This window comes from Piliocolobus tephrosceles, chromosome 1 (genome assembly GCF_002776525.5).
Source record: "Piliocolobus tephrosceles isolate RC106 chromosome 1, ASM277652v3, whole genome shotgun sequence".
NCBI lineage: Eukaryota > Metazoa > Chordata > Mammalia > Primates > Cercopithecidae > Piliocolobus > Piliocolobus tephrosceles.
The window spans coordinates 84092863-84105426 of NC_045434.1; the positions used below are offsets into that span (position 1 = coordinate 84092863).

At 37.5% G+C, this 12564-nt stretch overlaps 1 protein-coding gene across 2 annotated transcripts in view; it reads right to left on the bottom strand.

Moving 5' to 3' along the window:
* CDC42BPA (CDC42 binding protein kinase alpha) overlaps window positions 1-12564 on the bottom strand; it is a 312993-nt gene that overhangs the window by 139616 nt on the left and 160813 nt on the right. For both annotated transcript variants that reach the window (XM_023203616.2, XM_023203615.2), the window contains exons 9-10: window positions 10855-10934; window positions 7448-7614 (exon numbers count right to left, since the gene is read on the bottom strand). In XM_023203616.2, coding sequence (XP_023059384.2) covers window positions 7448-7614; window positions 10855-10934 — 247 coding nt within the window. The remainder of the gene's footprint in view (window positions 1-7447; window positions 7615-10854; window positions 10935-12564) is intronic.

A 12564-nucleotide genomic window follows, 5' to 3' on the forward strand; every position in this document is an offset into this window, starting at 1 on the left:
AAGAACATTCAATGTTTTTGTTTTTTTAAGACATCTAAATTGGGGGCAGAAAATGGGGAGACATAAAAATACCCAATGTGGGGGAGGTGCAGGTACGGTGGCTCATGCCTGTAATCCCAGTGCTTTGGGAGGCCAAGGTAGGTGCACCACCTGAGGTCAGGAGTTGCAGATCAGCCTGGCCTACATGGTGAAACACCATCTCTACTAAAAATATAAAAATTAGCCAGGCATGGTGGTGCATGCCTGTAATACCAGCTACTTGGAAGGCTGAGGCAGGAGAAATGCTTGAACCCGGGAGGCAGAGGTTGCAGTGAGCTGAGATCACGCCACCACACCCAGCCTGGGTGATAGATCAAAACTCAAAAAAACAAACAAAAAACCAAAAAATACCAAATGGACATTAATAGGAGTTACTTTTCCTCCTGTACCCCACCTACCACAGGTATGAAGGTGGGGCAGGCATCCTTGCTCATTATTGCCACCTCTCTCCTCAAAATTCCTAGGTCTACTGAAATGGCCATTTCCTGCGTATGTAGTTATCCACTTGTCCTCCCTATCTTACTCTTTTTTAAACAAGGATTTTACATGTTGTTCTCTGCTCTTCTTTCCATTACTACTCTTCTTACTATTCTTAGTGACTTTAACATCAAAATAGATAATCCATCTAACACTGACTTCTGAGGCACATAAATCCTCTACAACAGATACTGATGGTTTTTACCCAGCATCTACTTATCTCTTCTTCCTTGTGAACCAAATTCAATTATCAGGCTACAGTGTGCATAGGCAAGGTGGGCCCAGTCAAAACTGGCTGGTTTAAATTAATCATAATAATTCCATTCCACATTGCAAGTGTTGGTCAAGAATTAGGTATGAGACCTAGTTAGAACTTAAATGGTACCTTGAGAAGAAGTCCACTAGGGGGCTTCAGGGAGAGGTTTTAATCTCCCATTAAATGAAAGATGTATGAAACTAAATGAATCTTTCCACTTTCTGAGTCTCTGGAATATGTGCAGATATGAAGATGGAACTCTTGGTGTACTCTGCCAATGCATCTATTTAGCTCCTTTTTGTCCTAGCAGGGAACGTCACCATGTGATAACTCAAATGCCTGGTATGTCTGTCAGATGGTATATGAAGTGAATCTGGTGTACGAAGGGAGGTCTTACCTTCCAAAGTTTACATCTGAAAGTTCCACAATATTGTGGAATCAAAGAAAGCCAAGAAATTAATAGGGCAGCTACCCCCAAATTGGCACTGAAACCATTTACTTCTGGCTTCTTAAGTGAGAAAATAAATCCTTATTATTTAAGAATTCTCACATCTGCAGCCCAAAACAATCTAGCTGATAGACTTCTCTCCAGTATAACCATCAGATTAACTGGGCACATCCTAAACTAGTGGTTCTCTACTGCAGGTGCACCATCACCTCATGTGAAGGGGACAGAAGGGGAGTCAGTTGTTGACACAGTACATGAGGAGACTGCTACAAGCATTTAACATCTGGAAACTCAGAACGTTCAATATCTCAGATGTGGAACTCTCTCTCACGTGAAAAAACTACCTCACCCCAAATGCTTGTGGTTCACCAATTAAGAAATTCTACTATACACTTTGTCATTATCAATAACGTCATGGCCTCCAAAATCATCTCTCTTATCTGTACAGCTTACTACTCCAGGGACCACTTCAACAATTCTTCATTCCCACCACAAATGCCAATCAATGTGTTCCCAACACTTTCCATTTTTTTCCTCTTTACCTCCTTACTTACCCTGGTTAGATTCTTTGGTCCATCACTGTTTTGCAAATACCTTCCATTTCTTTACCCTTCTCTCCTCCATTGTACTTATTCTAGAAGGCCCTCAATCTTGGTTAATTTCTACTCTCCTCCTACTCTATGATTTTACCCAAGTAGCTAAAAATGACTGAAAAAAATACACAGTCATTTAAAACTCATGATTACTAAACTTAAATAACATGGAAATATCTGGCGATCCTAAACTATTTCCCTGGCTCATGTACTCTTTTCATCTCTATACTGATCATATCACATTTTCTCTTTTTCTTGTCAAATATCTATTATCTCCTCTACCTTCCTTACTCTCAGTGGATGACCCTACTTTGTATGTGATTTATTTGTCTGTCTCCTCAAAGTAGAAAGGAAACATAACAAGGGGAGGTATTTTTGTCTTTATCTGTTTTTTATTACGTTACTAGTTATGTGCAGAACAGTTCCTGGCTGTTTGATACTCAATAAATAGCTGATAAATGAATGAATCAGTTTAAATGTTAATCTGTGTCACTGCTATGAAACAAGTATTCATGCCAAAAGGCAATGATCTTACATTTTTGTTCGCTTTGCTCTGTGTAGACGATACTATACATGTAAAAATACTAAGAACAAATTAAAGAATTCAAAACATTAAAAAAAAAAACCAAAACACAGGAAATTCTTAGTCATAAGGGGATGGACTAGGAAGCAACAGGTCACTGCTTTGTTTCTCCTGCTGTAAAAAGTAAAAATTCAGTACATAATTCGAAAAAATCTTATTTTTAAAAACATCTTTGGTTTATTTTACTTAGTTTTCTGTGCTTTCCCAGTCAGAGGTGGGAAAGTGAGCCAGGGAAGTGAGGCATTCTGAGGTGAAGAGGCTATTACAACTCCTGGAAGCTTTACCCATTTCTGTGAGCGTACTTAGGTCAAGCCTGGCCTTTAAATTGAGAGATAACATGCTGGAAAGAAAAATCACTGAAGCTTCTGGAGGATGTGTGGGGATGATGCAACAATCTGGAAATCTCAAAGTCTGTAAGCATATGGTGCTTTCATTCCCATGGTATATTTTAATTGTTGTACTTGGGGGCCGCATGGGAAGTTAGGGAGCTTTGAAAAGTCAGACAAAAATCTCCGATAGTATAGAATTATTTCAGAGATGAAGAGCTGCTTGAGGAAGAGAATCTGCTTCAAATACATGGCCAGTCTCTTCATCAAGACACTTACCAAATTTGGAAATGGTATAGGGCAGAAGGCTGAAGAGCAGAATAAATCTCCCATAGTTAAGGAAGTGAAGGAGAAAGAGGCCCAACTAGGCTCTATCCAGCTCCTGTTTCTGGGCATTTGAAATCAAAGGTAGGTTTGAATCTAATTAAAAATGCAATTTAAAGGCGGGCACAGTGGCTCATGCCTGTAATCCCAGCACTTAGGGAGGCTGAGGCGGGCAGATCACGAGGTCAGGAGATCGAGACTATCCTGGCTAACACGGTGAAACCTCATCTCTACTAAAAATACAAAAAATTTGCCAAGCGTGGTGGCATACACCTGTAGTCCCAGCTACTCAGGAGCCTGAGGCAGGAGAATCGCTTGAACCCGGGAGGCAGAGGTTGCAGTGAGCCGAGATCAAATCACTGCACTCCAGCCTGGGCAACAGCGAGACTCCGTCTCCCAAAAAAAAAAAGTGCAATTTAGTCTTGTCCAAGCTCAATTCTTGACGGAATGAAAAGGGAGAAACCTCTCTGGGGCAAAAATAATATAAACTTGCTTCTCTATGTTATTTTTATTCATGACATCTTTCACATGAGACATTTGGAAAAGCAGAAAAGCATGACAAATGGAAGAAAAAAACAGAAAGGCAGGTTCACAGTTGTTGAAATTAACAGACAAGGACCTCAAAATATTATTAAAATGTTACAGAAAATAGCGAAAAAATACACAAAAATATGGGGAAATTTCAACAGAAAACTGCAACTGAGAGAATCAAATGAATAAACTTTAACCAAAAAGACAATATCTGAAATTAAGATTAATCAGATGGACTTAACAGCAAAATGGATATAGCAGAAGACAGAACTAGTGAACCTCAAGGCAGATCAATAGAAAATATCTTAATGAAGCACACACAAAAAAAGAAAGAATGGAAGGAACAGAACAGAGTATAAAGGAAATGTGAGATACCATCTAACATATATGCAATTACAGCTCCAGAAGGAGAGGAGAAAGTGCATGAGGCAAAATAGTCTACAGAGACTATGGCTTAGAATTTTGCAAAACTGATAAAAGACATCAAACAAGATTGCAAAAGCTCAGTGAATCTCAACCAGGATTTTCTGTTAATACAAAGAAAGCTACACGTACGTGAATCACAGTCCAACTATTTGGAACTGAAGTTAAGGACATAATCCTGAAAGCAGCCAGAAGGGAAAACATATACATTACATTCAAGAGATTAACAGCTGGCTTCTCAAGAAATATTATGGAAGCTATTATAGAAAAGAATAAAATAATACATGTAGAGCTCTGATAGAAAAAGCTGCCAAGCTAGAATTCTAATCCAGTACAAGTATTCTTCAAAAATGAAGGTAAAAATAAAGACATTTTCACATCAACAAAACCCTATTGAGAATTGTCACAACACACTCACATTACAAGAAAACAATAAAGGAAGTTTTTTAGGCTAAAGAAAAATGATTCCAGATAAACATGGAATTTAGGGAGAAATAAAAAGCACCAAAAGGGTAAATAAATGGGTAAATTAAAAGACACTTAAAATTAATGAGTAAACGTAAAGCAACAATCGAGTAAAATGTATTAAAAGATTTATGACACAGATTAAGGTAAACTACATAACAACAGTCATACATAGCTGTCTAAAGGTTTCTACGTTGTTTGTGAAGTAGTAACATACAAATTACTAAGAAAAAGATATATGAAGACCTAACAGAAAAATGGGCAAGAACCTCGAACCAGAACTTCAAAAGACTAGATATCCAAATGGATAGTAAATATATGAAAAGATATTCAAACTCATTATCCATCAGGAAAATGCAAATTAAAATCACGGCAGGACATCACTATACTTCTACCAGAATGGCTACAAGTTAAAAATGCTGACAATGGCCGGGCGCGGTGGCTCAAGCCTGTAATCCCAGCACTTTGGGAGGCCGAGACGGGCGGATCACGAGGTCAGGAGATCGAGACCATCCTGGCTAACACGGTGAAACCCCGTCTCTACTAAAAATACAAAAAAACTAGCCAGGCGAGGTGGCGGGCGCCTGTAGTCCCAGCTACTCCGGAGGCTGAGGCAGAAGAATGGCGTGGACCCGGGAGGCGGAGCTTGCAGTGAGCTGAGGTCCGGCCACTGCACTCCAGCCCGGGCAATAGAGCGAGACTCCGTCTCAAAAAAAAAAAAAAAAAAAAAAAAATGCTGACAATATCAAGTTCTGGTGGGGAGCTGAAGAAAGTAGAACTCATAAATTATTAGTAGAACTATACATTGGTATAATCACTTTGGAAAATTCTTTGACAATATCTTCTAAAGCTGAAAATCCTCTACTATATGGCCCAGAAATTCTACTCCCAGGTACATATCTGAGAGAAATAGTATATAGGACCATCAAAATAAATATATAAGCACATTTGCAGGAACTTTACTTATAGTAGTCAACATCTGGAAATAACCCAAATATTTACCAACAACAGACTGGGCAATTTTTTAGTGCTTATATCCAATGAAATACTAAACAGCAGTACAAAAAAAAAAAAGAGCAAACTACTGATATATATAAAACATGGGTGAATTTTAAAAAACAACAAGTGAAAGATGCCATACACAAAAGAGAATATACTGTATGATACCATTTATATGAAGTTCAAAAACAGGTAAAAATTCATTAATGGTGAAAGAAATTAGGATGATGTTTATTTCATAGTGGTAAGTTACAAACTGGAGAGTGACATGTGAGGACTTTACCCTATGCTGGCAATATTCTACACATGAATATGGGTGAAGGTTACATTAGTGTACACATATACAAACATTTATTAGGCTTATACTTAAAAGTAGAATGCTTGCACACTTTGCTATATCACCACATAAAAAAAACAAACAGAAAAATTTCAGTCACAAAAGGGAAGTAATTCATATGCAGAGATCTTAACAACTTATGGAAAAATAGTCCATTCTATTGATGTCTACACAGACTTTTTCTCTACTTGGCCTCTAAAACTATGACAGTAAAATTCTGTGATTATAAAACTTTGATTATTTCTCTCCTAGGAGTTACAAGTTCCTGATTATTTGTCCATAAATACATTCCTTCATTCACAAAATACGTAAGTAAAATATATAATATGTGACATCCTTTATTTTAGAGAAAAAAAGCAGAAAAAGTAGATAGTAGTACTGGGGATATATATATGATTAAATTATAAATAGGATGGTCTGGAAAACCTTCATTGAAGGCCTCATTCAACTACAGACTTGCTTCAAGTAGAGAGTATTCTAACATTCAAAGGTCAAAGAGTTAAGGAAAACTTAGCAAACGAGACTGGGAAGGACTGGTTTATGACGAAAAAGAAAACCAGGAGATAAAGTGCCCCAGAAGCCCCCCCCCCCCCAAAAAAAAGGCATTATCAGGAGGAATAAATGGTCCACAGGACCAAATATTGCTGATAGGTTAAAAGGTGAAGACAGAAATGATCACTGGATTTTACAGCGCATGATAGGGAAATTGACTAGGGGAACAAAGTAGGATTGCTAGGCAGCATGAAGAGCTGACCTGAGGTGAGTGTCTGTGAATCTGAATTAATATTATTAGTCAACATGTTGTGGGTGTTTTAAGTAAGCTGTCTTCAGCTGTATAGTTGAAGATACAAAGTTGTATTCAAACACGGTTGGGGTTCTGCCAAAGGTATTTGACAAAGAGAAAGCGGAACAATAGATTTGAACGTATATGCCAGGGTATGATTATGGCTTACCAGAGAATAAAAAATGAGGGTATAAATAGCAGAGTTAAATTGGTGATAGACTTGTAGGTAATGGTGGCAGTGAAGGAATATTGGAGTTAAGGGGTCAGAGAGAGAGAGCACTAGAAAATTATGAGCAGGAGATTATAAAAGATTTGCTGGAAACTGTGATTAATGAGTTTTAGATATGGTAATCTTAAGATATATCTTATTACCATAGGATGGATTGGATGAAATGAAATGGAGAAAACAATCATTGAAGGTGAAGAATAAAGAAACTCACTCAGAATCTTAAAAAGTTTATGTGTATGTGCATTTTAAAATCACCAAATATGGCAGAAGCAATGCTGCAGAGAATGACAATGTGAAAGGAGCTAGAGCTCTTAAAGATTGAGCAAATAAGATAGGAAACGTCATTAAAGTGCTATAACGAAGTGAGGAGGATCCCCTTTCCCCATCCCCAAAGGTATTCCCACACATTTTTATAAACATAAATATATACCCACAGGAAACAAAAGCTATTTTGTTGTTGTTTACTATTAATTGTGTGAGTTTATATAAACGGTATTATGCTGTTTTCTGCATAGATTTCTACAACTTGATTTTTCACCACTTAAAAGAATTTTTTCCAAAGATAAAACAACCACTTACAATAAACACCTCATAACACTGTGAGTACAATTCAAAAAGTGAAAATATATTTACCTTGAAGTTTTCTACTGAGTTCAAGTTTTTCTTGCTCAAGGCGCTTAATTCTTCTTTCATAAGCTTCAGTTGCTAAGTTGTTGTCTAGAGTCCTCTGAACATTAACATCAAGATCCAGTGAGGTGGGACCAGCTGTAACTCTTAAACAGCTCCGATCAGAAAGTACACTGAAGAAAAAAAAAAAAAAAAAAACGTAGGTTCATACTGTGAGAAAAGGTTTGAAGGAAAATGTTAACATTTTTAAAAAATTGTTTTTAACTGACTCCACATTTATGGCATAAACATTTTTAAATTGCTCATTTAAAACACAGATTTGAATATCTTGCAGCTTAGCCAGCTGGAATAATTATAAAATTTTTTTTGCAAAATCACCATAAACTGTTTTTAGAAGCATTTGAAAAAATGAAAACCTAATATCCCTCAAATTATTTTGATTTAAAAAACCCCACAAATTATAAAATGAAGTTTGCTGAAGGGTTACTGGTAGTTTAAAACAATCTGACCATCTAGGTGAAACAGTAGTAGTCAAAAGCACCAACCAGGGCACGGCCCTCTTTACTAGAATTTGAAATTCAAAAGCAAGTTTCTGTCTTTAATTCAATACGATTTAAATAAAAATACTGAAACTGCTGGACATTTGGTGGTGAACAAAACAGACAAAAATCCTTGCCCATGTAGAGCTTATATTCCAGTGACTGAGACAGAAATAAACAAAATAATTGAGACATTCATTACATTAGAAAATGTTAAATGCTAAGGAGAAAACATAAAGCAGGAAAGGGAGAAATAAAGTATTGAAGGAGAGGAGATAAAAATTTAGATAAAGTAGTCAGTAAAGCTGTCACTGCTAAAGTAACTTTGGAAAAAGCTAAGTAAAGGTGAGGGGACCACTTAAGGGAATATCAAAAGAAAGAATGTTCCAAGTAGATGAAACAGAAGTACTAAAGCCCTGAGACAAGAGTATGTCTGGCATGTTCACAGGCCAGAAAGGAGGCCTGTGTGGATGGAGTCGAGTAAACAAAGAAAAATAAACTCAGAAAGATAAAAATAAGGCAGTCATGTAGGGCCTTGTAAGAAGTTTGATTTGGAGTTGATATGAAGCCACTGGAGTTGGGGATGGGTGGACTGGTTCTGAATAGGGGAGTGACATGGTCTGATTATCTTTTAAAGGATCACCTGAACAGGTTCAGAGAAATAAAAGAAAGTTATTTACATAGTAAGTGGGTGGTTAAGACAGATTTTTAAGTAGATGAGAGGAGAGGTCTCAGCTGGAGATGCACACTGAGGATTCATCAGCAAATCTTTGGGAGAACACTAGAGAGTTTAGATGGAAAAGAGAAGTCCAAAGACTGAGCCATAGGACACTCTGATATTCACAAGTCAGGGAAGTCAGGAGGGTTCAGGTATGGAGTCTGAGAAGGAATGACCAGCAAGGTGAGAGAAAATCAGTCAAGTGTCCTAGAAGATAGGAGAAGAAGGTATTTTAAAAGTATGGAGCTGTGGCAAATAAGATGAGACTAAGCAAATAAGTAAGACTAGAACTGAGAAGTGATCATTAGATTTAGCAACATGTTGGTCAACAGTGACATTGATAAAAGCAGTTTGCACGAAGTGATGGTGGCACATACCTGACTGGAATGGATTCAAGAAACAACAGTATGAGAAAAATAAACAAAATATAGTCAAAAGTTGAAGTAATTTTTCTATAATATAGAGCAGAGACATGGTTGATAAGAGGTAAAGGAAGTAGAATCCAGATTTTATATTTTGTCTTAAGATGGGGAACTGACATTTGTAAGCTGATAGAAATGATCTGACGATGCAGATGACACAAGAAGAAAAAATTCATGACATAAAAGCAAAACATGCACTAGACCAGCCAGGAAGGAATGAAAGACACTGGCCTTACTAGAGGCTTGCACAGTTCATCCACGAAAAGAACAGAGAATTTGGGTCCAACAGTAAGTAGGCGGTAAATATGGTAACTGGAGCTTGTGGAAGTTGTCTATGGTTTGCCTCAATCCTTTCAGTGAAAGGGGATGCAAGTCAGCTGAACGTGAGGATGACAGAGGTTTCAAACTCAAGTAGAAATATGCCAGATGCAATGGCTCACATCTGTAATCCCAGCAACAGGGGAGGTTAAGGTCAGAGGATGGCTTGAGGAGTAGGAGGCTGTAGTGATCTATGACTGTGCCATTGTACTCCAGTCTAGACAGCACAGCAAGACTCCATTTCTAAATCGTTTTAAAAATTAGCTGGGCATGGTGGCTTGTGCCTATTGTCCCAGCTACTCTGGAGGCTGAGGCAGGGGGATCATTCGTGGTCAGGAGTTTGAGGTTATAGTGAGCTAGGACTGCACCACTGCATTTCAGCCCTTCTGCTGCCCAGAATAAGACCCCATCTCCTAAAAAAAAAAAAAAAAAAAGAAAGAAAGAAAGAAAGAAAAAAAAGAAAGTAAAAAATAGTTATCTAGGTGAGTGGAAAAGTGAATACACTACAGTAATACAGTATATTTGTCAGAAAAGGGGCACTTGAGGTTGGTAATCATGAATTTAAGGTAGACCAGTAAGAATAGTCAGCTATTTTTTCTAGTCATTTGGAACTGTACAGGTAGAGAATAAAATTTTAATAGCTAATGTTGACTTATCAAAGCAAGTATAACAGAATTAGAGACAGTCAAAGAAATGAAACAGCATACAAGGAGTGATTATAATCATTCTCAATAGAATTTAAGCAGGGTAAGGGGGAAATAGGGAATATAAGTGAAGGGAGGGTCAGTGAAAAGATGGTAGAATTAACGGGTTGAAAGTTCTCCTGCTTGACATCTAGAAAATATTCAACAGCATGAAACTCTTCTAATTACTGCTTCATTGCTAAGGAATAGATTCTGAGCTCTCTGTTCCAATCCTTCCCCTCCAAAATGAGTTCAGATTTTCACATATTCTACTCATTTTGTAACGCTTAACTTTCTATTTCCAGTAGTAGGCTCATTCTATTTTTTAAAAAGTTTTATTTTACAGTTTTCTCATACATTTTTTATGAACCTCAATTCAATTTAATTTGCTTTAAATTGTCCAAACTATGTTAACTTTTTTTTTTGAGACAGAGTCTCACTCTGTCACCCAGGCTGGAGTGCAATGGCGCAGTCTCGGCTCACTGCAACCTCCACCTCCCGGGTTCAAGCAATTCTCCTGCCTTGGCCACCTGAGTAGCTGGGATTACAGGCACCCGCCACCATGCCCACCTAATTTTTATATTTTTAGTAAAGATGGGATTTCACCATATTGGCCAGGCTGGTCTCAAATCTCCTGACTTCATGATCCGCCTGCCTTGGCCTCCCAAAGTGCTGGGATTACAGGCATGAGCCACTGCACCTCGCCCAAACTATGTTAACTTTTCAAACTTACCAGCTACTAGTATATGTAAAACCAACAAATGGCAGATGGTGGCCAGAAAATGCAGTGTGTGTTGGTGGGGGCATCGTTTCCTAAAGGAGGAAAAAACATCTGGTAAGAAATAGATAGCTATGATCTGTAGGCTTGGCTATAAATATAAAATGCCAAAAAAATTAACAAAAAAAATTTTTGACTGTTCAATTTTAAAACACTGATAAGTTTGGTATAGTTGTTTAGTGATATAAAATTCAGACCATGAACACTGCTACTCTAAAATTCTAATTAAATTAAAGATGGAAAGTCTGATATTGAGAATACAGTCATTATTATTCATGTACTCTGTATTTGCAAATTTGTATAGAAGCTAATATTTATTTGTAAACCCCAAATCAATACTTGTGGTAATTTTATGATTATTTGTAGACATGTGCAGAGCACAGAAAAATTTGAGATGTCCTATGCTCACATTATTAGCTGAAGTTGAACAGGAGAGGCTCTGCCTTCTCATTTAAGCGCTCATATTATAAACAAGTGTCCTTTACAGGGTCTCTTTGGTGTCATGCATTTCACATTTTTGGGCCCTTTGTAAGTGATTCACTGCTTGCAAAGGCTCCCAAGCGTGGTGCTGAAGCATTGTCTAGTGTTCCTAGTGCAAGAGGACAGTGATGTGCCTTTACGGAGAAAATAATGTGCTAGAAAAGCTTCATTCAGGCACGAGTTACAGTGCTGCTGGTGGTAAGTTCAATGGTGAGTTCAGTGTTAATGAATCAACAATATATAAAGTGTCTTTAAAGAGAAGCACACATAAAAACAAGACCATATATTGATCAGTTGATCAGAGGCTCACAGAAACCTAACCCTGTACTTCCCTCAGAGCAATGGTTCAATATTAGCTAATAGTGTTCAAGGCAACTATATAGAACATAAACACCATGAATAATTAGAATCAACTGTACTATGTATTTAATTTGGAATGATTCACAATTTGTTAACAGTAAATATAATTCTATTTATAAAAAATTGGTAAGAGAAGTCCATTTAATTATTCTTTGTGAAGTTTAGACAGGAAAGTATGAGAAATTTTTAACTGCCTTGAATATAGTACTAGGATGGTTTTATAATTACAGTCACCAAAGAGTGATCACAGCTTATTGTATTGAAAAGAGTATTCACAGTTTCAGTGAAAAGTAATATAACATGTACCTATTATGTACTCACAAAGACTAAAAAAAATTGTAAGTCATATAACATTAACATAAAAATTTTTAGTACAGAATTAAAGCCATAGTAAATAAAATAACTGAAAAGAAAATAAAAGCTCAAATTAAGAAGGCTAAAAAGTGGCTAGGAGCAGTGGCTCATGCCTGTAATCCCAACACTTTGGGAAGCTGAGGCAGGCGGATCTGAGGCCAGGAGATTGAGATCATCCTGGGTAACACGGTGAAATCCCATCTCTACAAAAAATACAAAAAGTTAGCTGGGCATGGTGGCGGGCGCCTACAGTCCCAGCTACTCGGGAAGCTGAGGCAGGAGAATGGTGTGAACCCGGGAGGCAGACCTTGCAGTGAGCTGAGATCGTGCCACTGCACTCCAGCCTGGGAGACACAGAGAGACTCCATCTCAAATAAAAAAATTTTTAAAAAAAGGGGGGGGAGGGAGGAGGAGGAGGAGAAAGAGGAAGGAAGGAAGGAAGGAAGGAAGGAAGGAAGGAAGGAAGGAAGG